Source organism: Oryctolagus cuniculus, chromosome 4, assembly GCF_051225735.1.
Source record: "Oryctolagus cuniculus isolate XC-2025 breed Fujian yellow rabbit chromosome 4, ASM5122573v1, whole genome shotgun sequence".
Lineage (NCBI taxonomy): Eukaryota > Metazoa > Chordata > Mammalia > Lagomorpha > Leporidae > Oryctolagus > Oryctolagus cuniculus.
In genome coordinates, this window is record NC_142870.1 from 64,575,389 (window position 1) to 64,594,335 (window position 18,947).

At 37.8% G+C, this 18,947-nt stretch overlaps 1 protein-coding gene across 1 annotated transcript in view; it reads right to left on the minus strand.

Annotated features, from left to right (window-relative positions):
• MORC1 (MORC family CW-type zinc finger 1) overlaps nucleotides 1-18,947 on the minus strand; it is a 218,496-nt gene that overhangs the window by 21,097 nt on the left and 178,452 nt on the right. Inside the window, exons 21-23 of the mRNA XM_089330742.1 lie at nucleotides 7,873-7,942; nucleotides 5,315-5,381; nucleotides 2,117-2,260 (exon numbers count right to left, since the gene is read on the minus strand). Coding sequence (XP_089186868.1) covers nucleotides 2,117-2,260; nucleotides 5,315-5,381; nucleotides 7,873-7,942 — 281 coding nt within the window. The remainder of the gene's footprint in view (nucleotides 1-2,116; nucleotides 2,261-5,314; nucleotides 5,382-7,872; nucleotides 7,943-18,947) is intronic.

An 18,947-nucleotide genomic window follows, 5' to 3' on the forward strand; every position in this document is an offset into this window, starting at 1 on the left:
CCACATGGGTGCCGGTTCGTGTTCCGGCTTCTCCACTTCTGACTCAGCTCCTTGCTAATGGCCTGAGAAAAGCAACAAAGATGGCCATAGTGTTTGGGTCATTGGCACCCATGTGGGAGACCCAGATGAAACTCTCAGCTCCTGATTTCAGCACTGGCCCTTGCAGCCCTCTAGGGAGTGAACCAGTGTATAGAGAATCTCTCTTTGTTTCTCCCTATCTCTCTCTCTCTGTAACTCTTTCAATGTAAATCAATAAATCTTTAAAAATAATTGGATGAATTTCAAAGACATAATAAAGTTTCAAAAATGATAGCTGTATTAAATCAAGAAGAAACTGTTGACCTGTAGTAATGTTCCAATCATTGGATATGTGATTATATTCATATACTTTAATGATATTCACACATTTAATCAGGTATATAGGGGTGCATTCATACATAATTTATTGCATACTACCATGCTTTGGTGACCAACTTTTTCCTTTTAATTTTTATTAATATAAAAATAATAGATTTCATGCATTTCACAGGGACAATTCTAAGAAGATAACCGTCTCACTTTTCCCTGCCTCAAGCCCCTGAATCTTAGAACCAGTAAATAATAAAACAAAATTCAAATTTATGGCTATCCAACTTAAGAGCTGAAGAGCTTAAATATTACTTCTAGAAAAAAACACTAACACAGGGTAAGAAACTAGTTGGAGAAACCCATCTTTTGGGGCTATATTATATCCCACAGACAGTATGATATACATTCATCTGGACTATTGGATAAGTGACCTTTCTCAACCTCCTAATATCCTAAGAGTTGTGTAACACTGAAGTATGGCCCAGTTTGTCCCATTGCCAGGCTAGAGTAAGCTTGCCAACCAAGACATAAAGGCAGATTTGCTGGGTCAGAATTTGATGTTCAGGAATGCAATCCTCTGGTTTCAGTGCCACATAATCAACTTGTCCCTAAATTCCTTAGTGTCATTTATGAAAATGGGTCCTGATGCAACATTAACGTCAATCTACCTTCATGACAATATAACGGAATGAGTCCTCTTTCCTGGGGAAGAACTGAAGTTACGCATGAGTCCTAAAGAACGGCAAGTGGGGCCTTCATGCCCATGGCAGTGTATCCCTGCATCCCTGGATACTGCTGCACAGACTTCTGGCAACTCCAGGACAGCTGCAAGTTGAAGCTCATGTCTACGGTAGAGAGCAGTCTCCCTTCGGGACCAGGGCTTGGTGCCAGAGTAGAGTAGAGGCTGTGGTCTTTTATACACATGGCAACCTCCACCTTTCCCCGTCCTCCTTCCTGACTCTACACTTGGAGAGCTCACTCTCATCTCCTGGAAGATTCCTGTCAGTCACTGGTGGGAACTTCAAGGCTACTGTCCTGAGGGAAAGAATCATTCCAGTTAGGGCCTGTTGTGTGCTCTCCTTGGCTCAGACTCTTACCCCCACAGACTCCTCAAAGCCCAGCCAAAGTCTGTGAGCCTCCACAAAGTCAAGGAGGTACACAATTAGGTGGTGACATGGTTGGTTTCCACCTTTACCTTCCTACATGATGCCCACTTTGAAACACTCTGGATACAGAATTCTTTCACTGGTAAAGGGCTCTCCTCTGACCGGACCCTGTTTGGAAAAGCCCTGAATCCTGGACTTCACCTCTTCCCTGAGGTAACCTGGGAACTGGGAGAACTAGGTTTTAAAATTCTTCAAATAACCAATGTCTAAAATGTTAACCTCCACCGGCAAAAAGGAAAACTCTGCTTCCTTCAAGAAGTTCAGTATCTGCAACAACCAAAAAAGACTTTTGAAAAGGCCATGCAAATACCAGGAAAGTCTTAAAAAGGAAAAATAAAAGGAAAATTCAGTAATAATCCTCTAGTACATCCAAAAAAGGACCAACATCCACTATATTGCCAGCCACACAGGAGATGGCAGTTGGTAACTACAGTTCTATTTCAAGGGACCTTTAACCCATGGCATATCTAAAACAGCACAGCTAGAAGGCAAAGCACAAAGTCACTCCACTGAATTGACTTAATAACATTGCTATTTAGTCAGTTGTTACTGCTTAGAAAGGTCAATAAAGCATGTGGAAGCACATTAATATATATCTTTACCTTAAATTAGACATCAGTTTTCTCACTGTTTCTTTGATAGATGTGCTTTGAGAAGACACTGTCAGCAAAGAAATGGTTTTCCAACCATCACTGGCTTTGTGTCCAGAACTTGGACTGAAGTCTTCCACTGGCACACTGAGCAAGCTAAGAGTTATAATTTTAAAAGTAGGAGCCACATTAGATACCAGTAAGTTCAGAAACATTAATATACTCATAAAACAAATGAAACAGTAATGCACAAAAACTAAGGACATAAACACAACACTGAAAATTCCCACGTATATAGTTACATAAAACCAATTCTTAATTAGAGAATTGCTATTTATTATTGTCATGTATTGCTCCAAGGTTTTTGAATAGCCACAATTAAATATAATAGGTGATAATTTATTCTTAACAGTAGTCATGTACCATTTTCCCCTTACTTGTTGAAAGAAATTTTTAAACTAATGTTCTATTTTAGTCTAGGAGAAATGCTCACAAATAAAAAAAGGGACGGAGTCAGTTGAGAGAAATATTCAGTCAACACCTGGAGGAAGAACAAGTGTGATGATCCTGGGGTAGAAAGAACAGGGCTGTTCAAAGAAGAGTGAGAAATTCAGAGCTGTTGGGACAGGGTAAATGGGAAGGAAAGGGTGATAGAAGTCAGGTGGATGCATCACAGATGGCCATAGAGAGAAAACTAGAGTCCTTCAATGCAGTGGGCCCTGTCATTGGATGTTTTCATGCATGGGAGCAAGGTGGATCTGATACAAGTGTTAAAAGGGTATCTGATTGCATCATAGAAAATGACTCTCAGTAAGAATGCAAAGCTTTCAGTATTGTGGGAACAAAATGTACAAGGGGATTGAAATGGTATAAAATGGGAGACCAAGCTGGTAGGTAGGTGGGGATCAGATCTTGGAGAGCTTTACTGGTCAAATAATAAGGACATTCTTGAATCCTTTCATGCTGACATCCATAAGCAAGATCACCACTAGAGAGAGTTTTCATATTTGTACTGTGAGGGCCCTTTAAAATCGGATAACAGTTTATATCAAATGAAATCTACTTCTACTGTCAACAGTTCTTTGGCATTAATCATACAAACTCTGGCTGATTTTTTGAAGATTAAGAACATTATATAAACTAATGCTTAATTGTCTGTTAAAGAATACTTACATTATATCTGAATGCTCATTAATTATAACCTCATTTATGCCTTTATGCTGAAATTTTACTAAGTCCTTTTAACCATTTAGAGATGCTGGAAATTCGTGCTAGTACTGGGAGTGGAGGGAACATGCGAATCCTCAGAGCACGGGTGATTCCTCTCTGAACCTCTATTCTTCTGTCTAATGTCAAATAATAATAGGACATACCTCAAGCAACTGTACTAATTGAACTAACTGAACAAGATATACAAAGAATTTAGTTCAATGTTTATTAGGCACTCAGTATACAATGAGTAATAATTATTGTAATGATTATCCTTGTCATTACTGCCACTAGCAATGTATTTGATGTATTTGTTTTAGTTGGATCACAGTTCTAACATTCATATTGTATTTATGAGTTAACAGTGATTAAAAAGAAACCCAGAATTTCATAAAGACCTGAAAGCAATAAATGAAATAATATACATACATACATGTGTTTTAAGTTTTTATATGGATCTTAACATTTAATTGCAATTTTAATACATAATTCTAGGTTAAAATACTGGTCATGAGCAGTAATAGCACTGGGGGGAAAATCACATCATTTCTTCAATCAACAAACATCACTGAGTGCTGTTCTGGATACCAGGGTCACAGAGGTGAACAAGGCAGTAACTGCTATCATGAAGTAGTTTAGCTTCTAGTGGAAAATAGAGAAAGGTAGAATGAAGAATGGTAAAAGAAACAGATGAGTAAGTAAGATACTTTAAAAAGCAAAACAGGATGATTTGATGGTGAGAGTATGACTTGTAAGAACTGGGTGGACTGTTTTAGATGGAGCTGTCAGGAAAGACCTTTCAGAGGTATAGAGTTATAAAGACAAAACAAGACTTAAGGAGCTTACACGCAATGGGAAGAGAGTCAGACAATTCCATTTGACTATAAATTGTTGCTCACCATTGTGTATCTGAACATGGTTGGTTGATATTTAACAAATAATTATTAAAGGTAAGCAATTAAAAGAAAGTCTGGTCACTGTGATAGAGGCTTTCTGAATTCTTCAGTTTGCCTGGGAGAGTCAGGGAGACCCCAAAGAAGAGAACACTTGAACTGAGTCTTGAATGTACGGGCAATCGACACTGATATACAAGTTGCAGAGTGCATGTAAGTAAAGAAGGGAGCACAGACCCAGAGACAGAGGAAATGATAACAACAGAACTGAAAGTAATCTGGAACCTCTCAGAAGCCAAGTGGGTGCTGAAAGGAGAGGCAGGAGTGAAGGGGATTGTCCAAACTAAAGATTTTGTAACTTGCCTTAAAAGTGATAGTGACCATGAAAGACTTTTGATTAGAACAGTGAAGTCATGGGGTTTGGGTGTTGGAGTGCCTGACCACTCTCCACCAGCAAGTCTGGGACACCTAAAGCCTCCTTCCTCCACCTTTGTTTTTTCCTTGCCCTTAATTCAATGTGCTCCTATGGAAAAAGGATTTAAATTCAGAGCATAGGATTTGGATTCAGAGAAATGCAATCCGAATTCCTGGAAAGCAGTTTAGATAGGTTTGTAGTAGAGCACAAGAGGTTGTTCCCTTGAAAACATTCTTTTGAGTCTACTGAATGGCCAAAATACTGAGCTGATTTTATTTTAAAAGTGGCAAAATTCTCATGTCAAGAAAATTACAGCAAGAAATGATTACTTTACATGTATGTCTGACAATAATGAGACTCACAGGAAAAAAACTGGTCATGATTTCACAGTCATACTTTATGTGTGACATTTTTAGTTCATTGATGACATTAAAGTCATTTGAATTGGTCACTTGCTGTGGGTAGGAAGTTAATCCTGCTCCATTTTATTGTTCAGAAATTCTCACAAAGGAAAGGAAAATGTTCATTGAAAAGGTGCATTTCTAGTGTTTTGTCTCTGTTGTAAAATTTCATTCCATTCTTAACAGCCCTTGTTGCTATTATTTTCTTTCTTCTTGTATTTAAACATTGATAATTACTTTTCAACAATATAACTGCACTCACTTGGGATTTGTATAATTACAGTCCACTCACCTTTGCTGGTTAGATAATGAAGAGTTTCCTTTTATTTCTGGAGCGTCATTATACAGCTCTTGTTTTTCTTCAAAAGAACATAGACAAAATGAAGACAAACATTTTAATATTCACATAATAATTTGCTCCAGAATAAATGTTCGCTGTATAACTACCTGTTTGATATGGATTTGTACTCAAACCTTCATTTGTAAAACTGAACCAATTTTAAGGCAATTTACAATATATTCTAAACATAAAAATAATCTTTTACATTTTAATTAAGTGTATGTAGTGTATATAATAATCCAAAAGCCTTTATAACTTGTGGTTTTTTTCCTCTTTTGGTAATTTTTAGCTGCCATTTATTACCAATGTATGAATGGTCAGGATTGTTCAGATTGCCCACTCTCACCAGCCTTTGCCAGGGCAATCAACTGTCTTCCCTCTAGCATGTTATTGTCTCCATTTTGGGTTCAGATTCGAAGACATTCAGACAGATCCCATTCAAAAACATGTCTCCAGTAGAGAGAAGAACTCTAGGGCAGGAAGAGTCCTGAGCATTAAATTGGTTTTCATCCTCAGAAATCTCAGAATTACAGAATCAGAGAAGATAATTATTTGTCTTCAGTTCACAGTAAAGCAGCAACTGTATGATCCCTATGAATTGTTTTTGAGTATTGTGGGGACAGTATAAGCAATAAGTCACAATGTGTTCTTCCATTGACCTGTAGAATTCTTTGTTATAACTGCCCTGATATCTTCTTTCACTAAGTAAGTCTTTCTCAACATATTGAAGGCCAAGTAAAACAGTGTGGCAACAAGGAAAGTTTTAGGTTAGGGTAAATGGCTAAGGATATGCCTCACTCCTTTAAGGAAATTTAGAAAAAAGAATGGATGGACAGAGGTTTTCCAAGCACACTGCAGGCATCAGTGGTTTTACTCACTGACTTGAATATCAAATGAAATTTTTAACCCAACAGCCCACTAATCCATAATCACAGTTATTTAAAAATATTTCACAATTTGTTCCTGGCAAATCCAAGATGAATATTTGAAATTAAATACTAATTTTAAGATCAAAATTATATTGACAATTTTCCCATTGCAATTTGGAAATCAAACAGGACCATACTTGAGGGCACAATAATAGTTTGAAATGTCTGTGAAAGAACAGCTTTAAAATTAAGAGACTTGTTCAAAAGAAATCTTGATGGTGGTATCACAAATTATTCTAATTAAGATAAAAAAGAAAAAAGTGTGATTTCTTAGGGGCTGCACTAATAGAGTCAAGCATAGAATTGTGGATAAATAGCTGCTCAGGCTACATGAGCAATAAAGTACGAAGGCAGGAAGAACTTACCACCAAAAGTGAACCAAAAAATAATGACTTGGATTGACTCAAAAAAGGACTGGGCATGATGGAGCCAAATTAGCTGAAATTTGCTAAGGAGACTAAGAATAGCTTTAAAATTTATTTCAGAATAAGAGAATGACAATGAAAATAATGGATGTGCGGCTTGGGCCCAATGGCGAAAGGTATAATAATCATGATATTGTAAAACAATCATGATATTCTAAAAATAATAAAAGTCACAACAATCAGTAGATACCAGGAAAACAAAACACTTTACATCCAGTTTGTTTCCAGCTTTTTGATCCAAGGAAATTATTTCTGAATTGAGTATTATAAGATGGCAGGGTTTGGTCTTGTGGTATAATAGATAAAGCTGCTGCCTGCAACTCTGACATCCCACATGGGCATGAGTTTATGTCCCGGCTGCTCCACTTATGATCCAGATCCTGTTAATGACCTGAGAAAAGCAGTAGAAGATGTCCCAAGTATTTGACCTTCTGTCTCACACACTGGGGATCGGATGAAGCTCCTGGCTAGGCTTCAGCCTGGCCCAGTGCTGGCTATTGCCACCATCTGGGGAGCAAAGCAGCAGATGGAAGGTATCTCTACTCCCCGCCTCAATCTCTCTCTCTCCCTCTCTGTAACTTTGACTTTCAAAATAAATAAATAAATAAATCTTAAAAAAAAATAAAAAAATTTAAGATGGCAACTTTATGCTTTAAAACTAGTCCAAGTCTTTCACCTGAGATATGATATCCCACGGACATGAAGGAACCTATCAGAGCATTTGCTGAACTACTCTTAGAAATCTAAGAGGAACTGAAAAAAAATGGGAAAGGGACTAATAGGCTTAAAACAGGGAAATGTTGTTATGGGTTTGAAAAGAGATTCTGAAAATTTTAGATCTGATACCCTCAGTAAAACTCTAGACAGTATTCAAGTGGGAGAGTGACACAAGTCTTCGAGAATTTCAGACACAGTAGCAGTCTTAGAGGCACTATTCTCCATCAGGAAAAATCTTTCTGCCCTGTCCAAACACATGAGTTGGCAACTCACCCTCTCTCTCTCTCTCTCCTCCTCCCACTTCTGGAACAACACACTTAAAAAAAAATCCAGACTGCTAGCAAACTTCTGATCCATACCTCAGGCTGTCACATAACCATATTAAAAATGCCTCAAATATTACAGCTAATATACATAACTTCAATGCTTTTGTGTTTACCTTTGTTTATAAGAGGAAATTCCTTTTTTTCTTGCTTCAGTGAAACATCAGTGTCACTTTCATTTAAAACCTGAAAAAAAAAGATATTTCTTTAAAACTGTACAAAACACAGTGCCCATTATAAGCTGAGCAAAGACCTTCAAGAGCAGTGCCCACATCAGTGGAAAGAGATCATAACATTACCAGTGGCAGAGTTACTGTGTATGATGAAAGCAGAGAAGGGAACAAGCTGTACATACAGCTCAAGGATGACTGCATCATTTCTGTCATGTTTACTCCTATCATTTCTTTAAAGGGATTTTTACGTTTCTATCAATATTTGTACAGATGTTTTAAAAACCAATGTTCTTACATGGCTGTAACAATGTCTCCAACTAATTAGTCAAGTCTTGGATTCCCCAGGAACCACCATGGAGCCTCCAGTCTCCTGAAGGAGCTGATCATCCCTGATTGTTGCAAGGGTTTGCAGAGAGGCAGTTAACATCAGTGCAATGAGAGCTTTGGGGAGGTGGGATCTGGGCCCTGAAGCATGATGGGTCAGAGAATGCAGAGAAGGATGAGTTTACTTGGAGTATTGGAGGACAGGACATCTCTTCCCACATAATCCTAGGGACACTGCATAAAAGTGGCTATGGAGCCTTAATGCATGGAATGCAGGAGCCAGGAATGCTGGTGGCACCTGCAGCAAGGGGGTGTGCATGTGAGATACAGGACTTGGGGTCGGGGCAAAGAGGGTGGAGGCAGTGGGAGGTGTGCTGTCACTTTGGGAGTCCTGAAAAACTCATTTTATAAAGCTCACATGAAAGAACATAAAAGAAACTCACACTGTGGGAACGTGCTTCTTTTTTTTCTTCTTAATGTTTATTGCAATACAGTATACATACCAGAAAATGCACATATATATACAGATAAATGAATTTTTTGTCATCTGACCACACTCATAACACCCAAATTAAGAACAAAGAAATGTAGGGACTGCGCTGTGGCATAGCAGGTTAAGCCGCTACCTGCAGTACTGGTATCCCATATGGGTGCCAGTTCAAGTCCTAATGGGGGAAGGAGGGAGGGAGGAAGGGAGGGAGAGAGAGAGAGAGAGAGAGAAATGTGTGTTTCTACCCTTCAGGAAAGGGACCCCACATGCTCCCTTGGTGTATTATGTAAAATGGCAAGAAGGTAGAAGATGGGATGAAAAAAAAAAAAATGGAGAAGTAAGGTCTAAGGCAAAAGCTCCGGTCTGCTGCTTGATCCTGAAAACAGGCCAAAACACAACCATGTCCTTCATCTCTCTCTCCGGTGTAAGGTGAGTTGTCACCTTTTATAAGCATTCTCATGCTCATCCCTCATCCTTCACCTTTCAGGCCCCCATAACCTGCTAAACAAACATGGTACGGACAGGATGTCAACACTCCCCCCCGCCCCCGGGAAACAAAAGGCATATTTTTATATAGCATTCTGGAAACTGTGCTCCATCAGACAGAAGGTTAAATGGGCACACATGTAGCCTAGCAACAGAGCAACTGTGAAGCTATCTATCATTGCTATGTTCTATTTCACCCAAATCAAAAGAAAAAAAAAAAAGCCTTGTGGGTATGAGATAATAAAACCACTTGTAAGCTACTTTTGTCTTTTTCAAAGTATGTTATATTGTAAGTGCATGCTCCAAGAAGTAATCAAAATTCATACTTCATAAAATTTAGTTTTCTGATGTGCAGATACATAATGAAAGTCTATATGATATTGTGTCTTCAATTTTGTACTAAATATTTTTGACTAGTTATTAAGCAGGATAGATTATTTTCCACATGATTTAATAGTGACCACAAAATACATTTATGAAAGGAACTACTTAATGCCTTTTTTATAACCATTTTGTAATAATCCATGATGATCCTATGTAAGATTTCTTGATTTTCTTTTCTAACTTCTTATGTAATCAGAAGAGATGAAATTATCCAAGATTTAAAAAAAAAATGAGAATGCTCCAAGCAGAGAACTTTTGTTGTGTTTTCAACAGAGTCTCATGAAATTAATTATTTTTGCATCCTATTATTTAGTTCTTTGCTTTGAGTTCTGCCTTGCAGGTGTTTCCATTAGTATTAGATAAAGTCCCGCATCCCCAAAATTGTACAAAGCTTTACCATTTCAATTGCAAGAGATACTTCTTTTTATTTTCTGTATTTGCTTCTTTGGATTGAAAGTACATGCAGGTTCAAATGATTTTTGGATAAGCTGTTTTTATCCTACATGATTTCCTTTAAATAGTGTTTAAACAATGTTGTATAAGTATTATAGGACGTTTCCTTCTAGACCATTGAAGTTGTAGCTTTTAGGGTCTGAATTTTTTCAAACTGATACAAGACACAGAGTTCTCCTTTCAATGACATTGTTTGTATATTTTGGTCCATCTGACACAACTTTCTTCCATACATTAACTCATTTCATTATGAAATTCTTCTTCAGCTAAGGCTCAACTGTGTTTCATTCTCTGCAGTTCGGGGATATCTCTTTTGTAAGATTTTGTATCTAAATCATGAAATTGATAGCACCTCCCACACTGTAAATGAGATTATAGTTAAGTCTTAACATGAGCTTTAAGACTCTTCAATTAAAATTATGTTAACAATGAGCAGGGTGTGATTTGTCAGTTCTCCAAGGGATGCATGCAATGGATCAGCATAATACCACATGCAAGTTTGTAAAGTATCTATTTAAGAAGATAAATAAATTACAAATAAGTCAGATAGAGGGGGAGAAAAGAACATATCACAGGCAGGTGTTTAAAACATCTCATTCAATTCTTGGTAAGGAAATTTCAGCGCAAGATGGCACTGCTTCATTTGATTTCTTTCCTCCTGTATCTTTGCCTTGCATTCTCACCCCGAGCACTTATTATCAAGGACACTTTATGTTTATATTCTTCCATAGTTAACACTATGTTCTAGGCCACTTCCCTTCACTAATTCATTCCTTCATACTACCTATTTTACCTATTCATCTTGTCTATTGTCTGAACCCACAGCAGACTGGAAGCTCCATGGGGGCAGGGATATTATCTGTTTTGTCTTTCCCTGCTGAATATTTGATGTCTAGGAATATAACATGGCAACATTCTCACAGGACCACAGAAAGTAAAAAAGCAAGTCATGAAAATACATATGTGCTGTTGACAGTGGTAGTGGAAGCAGTGTGCACACTACAGTGCAAATTGGATAAACATTAAAGGAAAAGGCTTGGGTTTACATCTCTCTCTCTCTCCACACCCCGTCCTTCCCTCCTTCCCTCCTTCCCAATCTCCTTCCCGCCCTCCTCCCTCTTTCTCATTTTTCTTCACAGAACTTATATCACCTGATATTATATAGAGTAAATAGTCCTAATCCGAAATTCTGTGACTAGAAGTGTTTCGAATTTCTGATTTCTGTAGATTTGGAGTATGTGCACATATATAATGAGATATCTTGAGTTGGGATTCAAGTAAAAACATGAAAATCATTCATTTCATATATAACTTATACACACACATACACAGTATAAATATATACTACATTTTACATATTATTAAGAATATATATACTATTCCAAATAATTTTATGTATTAATAAAAATTTACAGAACTGTCAGATTTGTGGTATCATATCAGTGCTCAAAAAGTTTTAGATTCTTGAGCATTTCAGGTTTCCAGATTTGAGATAAAGGATACAGAATCCCCTAGTATATATTTATCTTTTATTATCTCTTAGGGTGTTAGAAAACAAGGATATCAGAAAGCCTACAGTGGAATGAGAGAAGGGATGAGCAGTGGAAGTCAAAGTCTCAAAAGATGTAGAGTCAGGTTGTCTAGGGCCTTGGGAGGTCACAATAAGGACGCTGAATTCTGTTCTAAGTGTGAGTAGAAGTCATTGAAGATTCTGAGCAGGAGAATGGTATAATCTGACCTATATTTTACATGGAATATTTAGTTTTGTAGACCATGGTGGACAAGAGAAACAGTGTGATCATTTAGAGGACTACTGCTATTGTCTTTATTGGTAAGGTAGTCTTAGTGGTAGCTGCAGAAATAGTAAAATAAGCTCTATGTGTAAAGACTGATTCAACTATATAGTAGAACAAAAAAGAAATCCTGTCGTTTGCAACAAAATGGATGCAACTGAAAACCTTTATACTTAGTGAAATAAGTCAGTCCCAGAAGGCAAATACCATATGTTTTCCCTTATCTATGCCAATAGAGTACCTAAAAGATAATCAATAGATGTGAAATTGATGCTTTGTGATGGGATAATTTTGAATAGCCCTTGTCTTGACTGTTGAGGAGCAGTACTTTTTTTCCATACTATTTGCTGTACTCTTTACTTAGTGTAGCGTTGATCTTATGAGTATAAAATTAACTGAAAATAGATGTTTGTAAGAAATAAGACTGGGAATAGGAGAGGGAAGGAAGCATGGTGGGAGTATGGGAAGGAGTGAAGTAGGAAGAAAAGAATCACAGTGTTCTTAAATTTGTATATATGAAATGCATGAATCCTGTATACCTTAAATAAAAGGTTTTCAGGTTTAAAAAAAAAGGCAAAATAAAAACTTTAGACAGACTGTGGCTTTTTCTAAAACAAAAACAAAAACAAAACAAAACAAAAAAACTGGTTCACCAAGATTGATTCATGAGTTGAATGTAGAGTATGAAAGATGATTTCTTCCAGGTGATATTTAGGTTTTAGTCTCAGTAACCCTGAATGATGGTGCCATTTATTAGTTGAAGAAGCATAAACACTCGTATGTCTCTTAAAATTCATTCCTTTCCTTTCTTAATTTCTATAGCATTCCATGTCTCCACTCTCCTTAGGTAATTTATTCTTTTTCTGTCTACTCTGAATACCTCAATGAAACTATTAAAATTTCAAGTATTTAAACTATTCCATTTTATGGATTCATCAGCACCAGGAACCCTTGGCTCCAGTCTCTTTCCTAGCGAGCTCATGACACACTTGAATACTCTGTTGAAACTTCAAATCCTCACTCCTACCTTTGTATACTTAAGATTCTTCTCATCAATTCTCCTTTTCCTGTTTACAGCACCATCTTTCTTGCTGCTTGCTACCTAAAATTACTTTCATTAGTCTTCCACACTCCCTTACCAACTTGTGCTATTTGTCCTCCAAAATTTCCTATTTTCCTTCTTTTATGCTACAACTTAGGCAACAGTGCTCTATTTTTTTCTTTTTTGTTGTTGTTTTTGGTCTTTAATATTTTTCTTTCCAGTCTAAGCCATTTAATAATCTGATTATTTTAAACAAAATCTTCCTAATTAGATATCCTTTCTCAAAATCTTCACATGGGTCTTTTCTATTTCAGGTACAAACTCCTTATTTGGCCTTCAAAGTTTTTCCTCAAAGGATATACTGTTAGTATTTCTTAATCATCCTCTGTTATAAAAACATTGCTCTTCAGATTTACCTATACACACTATAGATACTCCTGTTTGCACACTTTTACCCATGTGATAGATCTACCTGGAATACCTTCTCTCCTTTCACCCTTTCTTAAAAGTTTCCCCACATTTAAAGACAAGTGTAAGTCCTACTCATTCCAAGATCTTTTTCCTGCAGTACATATTGATTTTTCCTATTAACTTAGTGTTAATAATTGCTAATACAGTCTATTTTTGCTATTCTGTTTTAAATGTGTGCATGCATGTATACATTTTATTTATTCCCATTTTTATTTGAACTGCAGAGAAAAAGAGAAAGATACAGATAGAGCTATTCAATCCACGGGTTCACTCCACAAATGGCCTCAACGGTTAGGCTGTGATAAGCTAAACCCAGAAGTCTGGAACTCTATCTGAATTTCCCATGTGGGTTGTAGAACCCCAGGCACTTGAGCCATCACCTGCTAATCCCTGGGGGCAGGAAGTGCGATGGTGAGGTCATGAATAGGAAACTGGATTGGAAACAGAGGCAGGACTGCACTCCAAGTGGTATCTTAACCACTGGACCAAATGCCCAGCCCTATTAGTACTATTCTTTTTAAAGTTACTATTGTTAATAGCTCAGCATCTTATCTGTGTGATCCAGATAAGACTATGATCCTATAGCAGTCTTGATTCTTCCCGTAACACTTCAAAGCAAAACTCAAAACCAGTTTCAGCTTCCCAAACAAATGGAACTCTGCCAAGCATTAAAGAGTATACAGATTTTAATGCTGGGCTAGCTGACTCTGCCCCCTGCTGCCCAATGTGGCCTCCACAGTTCTGCAGCTACAGGCAGCTCCATGTTTCCTTCTTTGGGGATTACCTTGTTCCCATTACCCACACGAGGTCATTCTTTAGCTCTCTCTCTTCTTCCTCAAAGCAAGTTTATTCTCTCAATTTTCATTCTAGAATAAAGGTTTAATTTGCCTTCTTTTAAATTACTGAAGAGGCTTCAAAATTTTTGATAACACACATAATTATTTTCATTCTATAACAAAGAATCACATTAAAACAACCTTAAGAGTAGGTGATATTGTTATTTCTATTTTATATATAAGAAAACAGAAGTGAATACAATTGATAACTGGCACATAGGTTTGAATTTGAACCTGAGTCAGTCCATCAGTGAGCAGAATGTGCTCTATAACATACTGCTGCTTCATGGTTTTAAAGAATTATCAAATTTTCCTGTTTCTTCAGGATAAGGGTCATTATTTTGGGGGTGTCACTCATCATCTTTGTTATGGTAGTTCAATAAATTTGTCTTGACTATTTGGCTCATAGCTGCTGGTAGTTTACACACTGGTTCTTGAATATTTAGATTCATGGCAAGTCACCCACAAGATTTTCCTTTTTATTTTTCTGTCTATCTGTAAGTATGTTTGGATAGCAGATGAATAATACTGTAGATGGTAAGGATAAACAATTTTCCTCCAAAGCTCTTGCATAAGCTCTGGTTTGTATCTTAACAACTGATTGCCAGTGAAATTTCTAGTACTGTTAGCAATGATGACAGCATTATACGGATTCATAAAGAAACAGTGATTGCATCATCAAACAGTAAAGTTGACCAATAAATATCCTGCTTTTAAAACTAAGGCAACTTCAATAATTTGAAATTATGTTATTGCAGTATCAATGAGCTTTCCTATTTAAAAAATTCTGTTAGGAGTCAGAAAAATGATGTGTATTTGATGTGAAAGCAGCCAATTTACAGACTGGCTGTGCAGATCATCTGCTTTAGTTCTTTTTATTTAAAAGCTACATTTAGGTTACTTATTCACATTTTCATTCTCAATGTCATATAATACTAATGCTCGAACAAGACACTTGTAGTTGCTTTTTTGTTGTTGTTGTTGCTTGTTTGGTTTTTGGCCACCACAAAGCAGAAATCTAGGCTTTGGAACCCATAAGTTCTTCCAGATGTTCTTTGGTTTTGTAACTGACTTTGGAGGCCATGTCAATGATCCTAGAATGCTCTGACTCCTTCTCTGAGTTGGAATAAGCCTCTTTCAAAACATGTCCCAAACAGCTAATCAGGTGCAACTGGTGAAGAACTGACTGTTCATTCCTTTAGTCACATTCCTTTCTTGAGCTCCAGAAAGTACCACATTCTGTGCTAAGCACCAGAGGTTGTATCTTTCATAGTAAATACCAGAGACTCCACTGCCAAACTTAAAATACTCCTGCTAATGGTGATTTGGCCATCAATTTTGTAAAAATGTCTACAGATTGGGATAATGAAAGAAAAATTCCTCTGCTATTCTGCTCTTGAGGCTTCTTACAAGTCAAAATGAATACATGAATAAATACAAGCAAACCGGCTACAGAGGACAAAAGGGCTGAAGTCAGTTTAATCAAAAGGCTGTATTGACCCTGATTATTAAACAAGCAGATCTAGTAAAACCTTAAACAACCACATCAAAGATATGCTTTCATGTTTTAGAAATCTGAATTTGACTCCGATGATTCAGAATAGTACCAAAAAGACTATTATAATGAAATATAAAAAACAATGATGGTCAATATTTAGGAAAAAGGTAATTGTTTCATTTTACAAATGGAAAAATTGTACAAAATCAATGTGGAATATGTGTTCCTCCACCAAGGTGAACAGAAGTGGGCAGATGTAATAAAAAGTACTTTCATCATTCTGTCTTAGATCTCAACAAGTCATTCCTGCACAGCTTCTCAACTTCAGTCTTCTCAAATTGAGTTTCCTTCAAATTGACCATTTGCTTTCCCATCCATCTGTCATGGTCTGGCAACTGAATTTTCTCAGCTGCCTTTCAGAACAGATCCCTTAGGATGGTTAGCCTGTACAGTTGATTCATATTTCTCATCTGGTGATATAACTAGAATGAATATTGCTTACTTCTTGGATAAAATGCTTAGTAATTTAGTCCTATTGCTTAATTTTCATTTTTATTGATTCTACTAAGTGTAAGTACAGTAACAGCTAGTCAGACTATATTGTTTGGAAGGGCACATTTCGTGGGTGGTATGAAGCTCATATGCCAAATTGTTGCCTAGAGTAAAGTCGCACTACCAATTTATCACATAGCAGTGCACAGGGGTTTTAACTGACCTTAGACAAACCCTTAATTACACAGTCCCACAGGAACTCCAGTGCAGCAGAACTATAGCAACATTTACCCAGACACTGACCCTCCTGACCAAGGCTGGCACACCTATATAAGAAGCTACAGAAGAATTTCCACTGCTTACCCATCTAGAATTAACAAAGACAAATCTGAACTTTACACACAGATTTGGAAATGACTGAGACAGAAAATATTGCAGAATATCAAGTATTCATGGCAAGAGAGAGCAGGACACTGTGATGAGCATGGAAAACAAGAACTTACACGATGTTTTCTGGAGGCCAAATGGAAAATGATACCAGCTTATGGAACTAGTTGTGGGAAAGGTTATGACCACAACAGTTGATTGCATTACTAGAGTGATAACCTGGACAAGGAAAAGACTTTCTTTTCCAGAAGCCAGGATTAGTGAATACTAGAAGGAGATAATCCTGATGACTATTATGGGACTCTAGCTTGACTAGAAGGAGAAGAGTCAGGTCTTAAACAGAAAAGAAATGCACTGTATAGTTAAGATTTGCAATGGATGGCATGGGTGCATGGCACAGCAGTTAACGTTGCTTGGAATACCCTCATCCCATATAGGAACACTAGTTTGAGTCCTGGCTACTCTGCTTCTGATTTAGCTTCTTTTTTAAAAAATTTATTTGACAGGTAGAGTTACAGACAGTGAGAGAGAGACAGACAGACAGAAAGGTCTTCCTTCTGTTGGTTCACTCCCCAAATGGCCGCCGTGACCGGCTCTGTGCCGATCCGAAGCCAGGAGCCAGGTGCTTCTTCCTGGTCTCCCACGCGGGTGCAGGGGCCCAAGGACTTGGGCCATCCTCCACTGCCCTGCTGGGCCACAGCAGAGAGCTGGACTGGAAGAGGAGCAACGGGGACTAGAACCCGGCACCCATATAGGATGTCGGCGCCGCAGGCAGAGGATTAACCAAGTGAACTACGGCACTTGCCCCATGATGTAGCTTCTTGCTAATGTGCAACCTGGGGGGCAACAGATGATGGCTCAAGAGCTTGAGGTCCTGCCATCCATGTGGGAGACCTGGATTCAGTTCCAGGTTCTTGGTTTCTGCCTGGTCTAGCCCTGCATATTGCTGGCATTTTGGGAGCAAATTAGTGGTTGGATTTCTGTGTGTGTGCAAAGGGGTGAGGGAGAGATTTGTTCCTGTGTATGCATGTGTATGTGCCTTTTAAATAAAGTGGAAATAAATAAAAATGTTTAAAAAAGACTTATGGTTGAAAACAGGCATTATAAGACAAAGAAAAGTTAGTTTAATCTGGGCAAGAAAGGGCTAATACACTGATCTTTTAAGGTGTATTTAAGATTCTTGGCTGGACATGCCCTTCTGTGGAACTTTGGAAGCCTGACTAAGGCAAAACACTTAATTTCAGTTAAGGTAATATGAGGGAACTTGAAAAGTTTTTTGGAAAATGGGATTAAACAATGTTTATTTTGGTGCACAAAATTTTTGAAAGCCATGCATAATTTTTTCAAAATACATATTCTCCATGAGCTTTAATAAACATTTTTTAAGATTTTATTTTTATTTGAGAGGTAGAGTTAAACACAGTGAGAGGGAAAGACAGAGAGAAAGGTCTTCCATTTTCTGGTTCACTCCCCAAATGGCCATAACAGCCAATCCGAAGCCAGGAGCCAGGAGCTTCTTCCCAGTCTCCCATGCAGGTACAGGGGCCCAAGGACTTGGGCCATCTTCTACTGCTTTCCCAGGCCACAGCAGAGAGCTGTTATTGGAAGAGGAGCAGCCGGGAGTAGAACAGACGCCCATATGGGATGCTGGCGCCACAGGCCGGGGATTAACCTACTGCACCGTGGCGCCGGCCCCTCTCCATGAACTTTTTGTAGATCCGTTGTACATATGTGTATCTTGAAATTCTTATGCCCGAGTAAAACACATTTGTGCACATCAATTGGCCTCAGCAGAAGGGGCTGTCTGAATTAATGTAGGTGACAGTTGAAAGGTGGCAGTCATAATGAGGTGTGGTTAAGAAAGTGGGAGTTTATGTCAAACATCCAGGGTTCAAAGAAACGTAACAGTGTCACTTTGCAAGTTTTACTTTCCCAGTTGCCAAACAGGGAAGGAAAGAATACTGAGCCCTCAGGTTTTTAAGTTTTGGGTGAGATGATACCTGGAAAACATAGTTCCTGAACTTCATCATGGCCACATGGAAAGAGAAAAGACTAATAACTTCACTAAAGCAGACCTGTCTATCCCTTCCAACACAGACACACACACACACACGAATTTCAGGACAATCCAGTTTTACAAGGTCAGAGATAATAAATTTGGATCACACTAGATTGGTTCACATGGCAGCAAGAAATGTCGCTATACTAAACAAGACTGTGAAAAATAATGAAGAAGTTTGCTGTAGTACAGACTGACAGTCCCAAACCAAATGTCTCCAAAGGTCCAACTGAGAGGCTATCTAGGACATTTTGAAAAGGATTAAGATGTCTTTTGTAAAAAAAAATCCCATTATTTTCATGA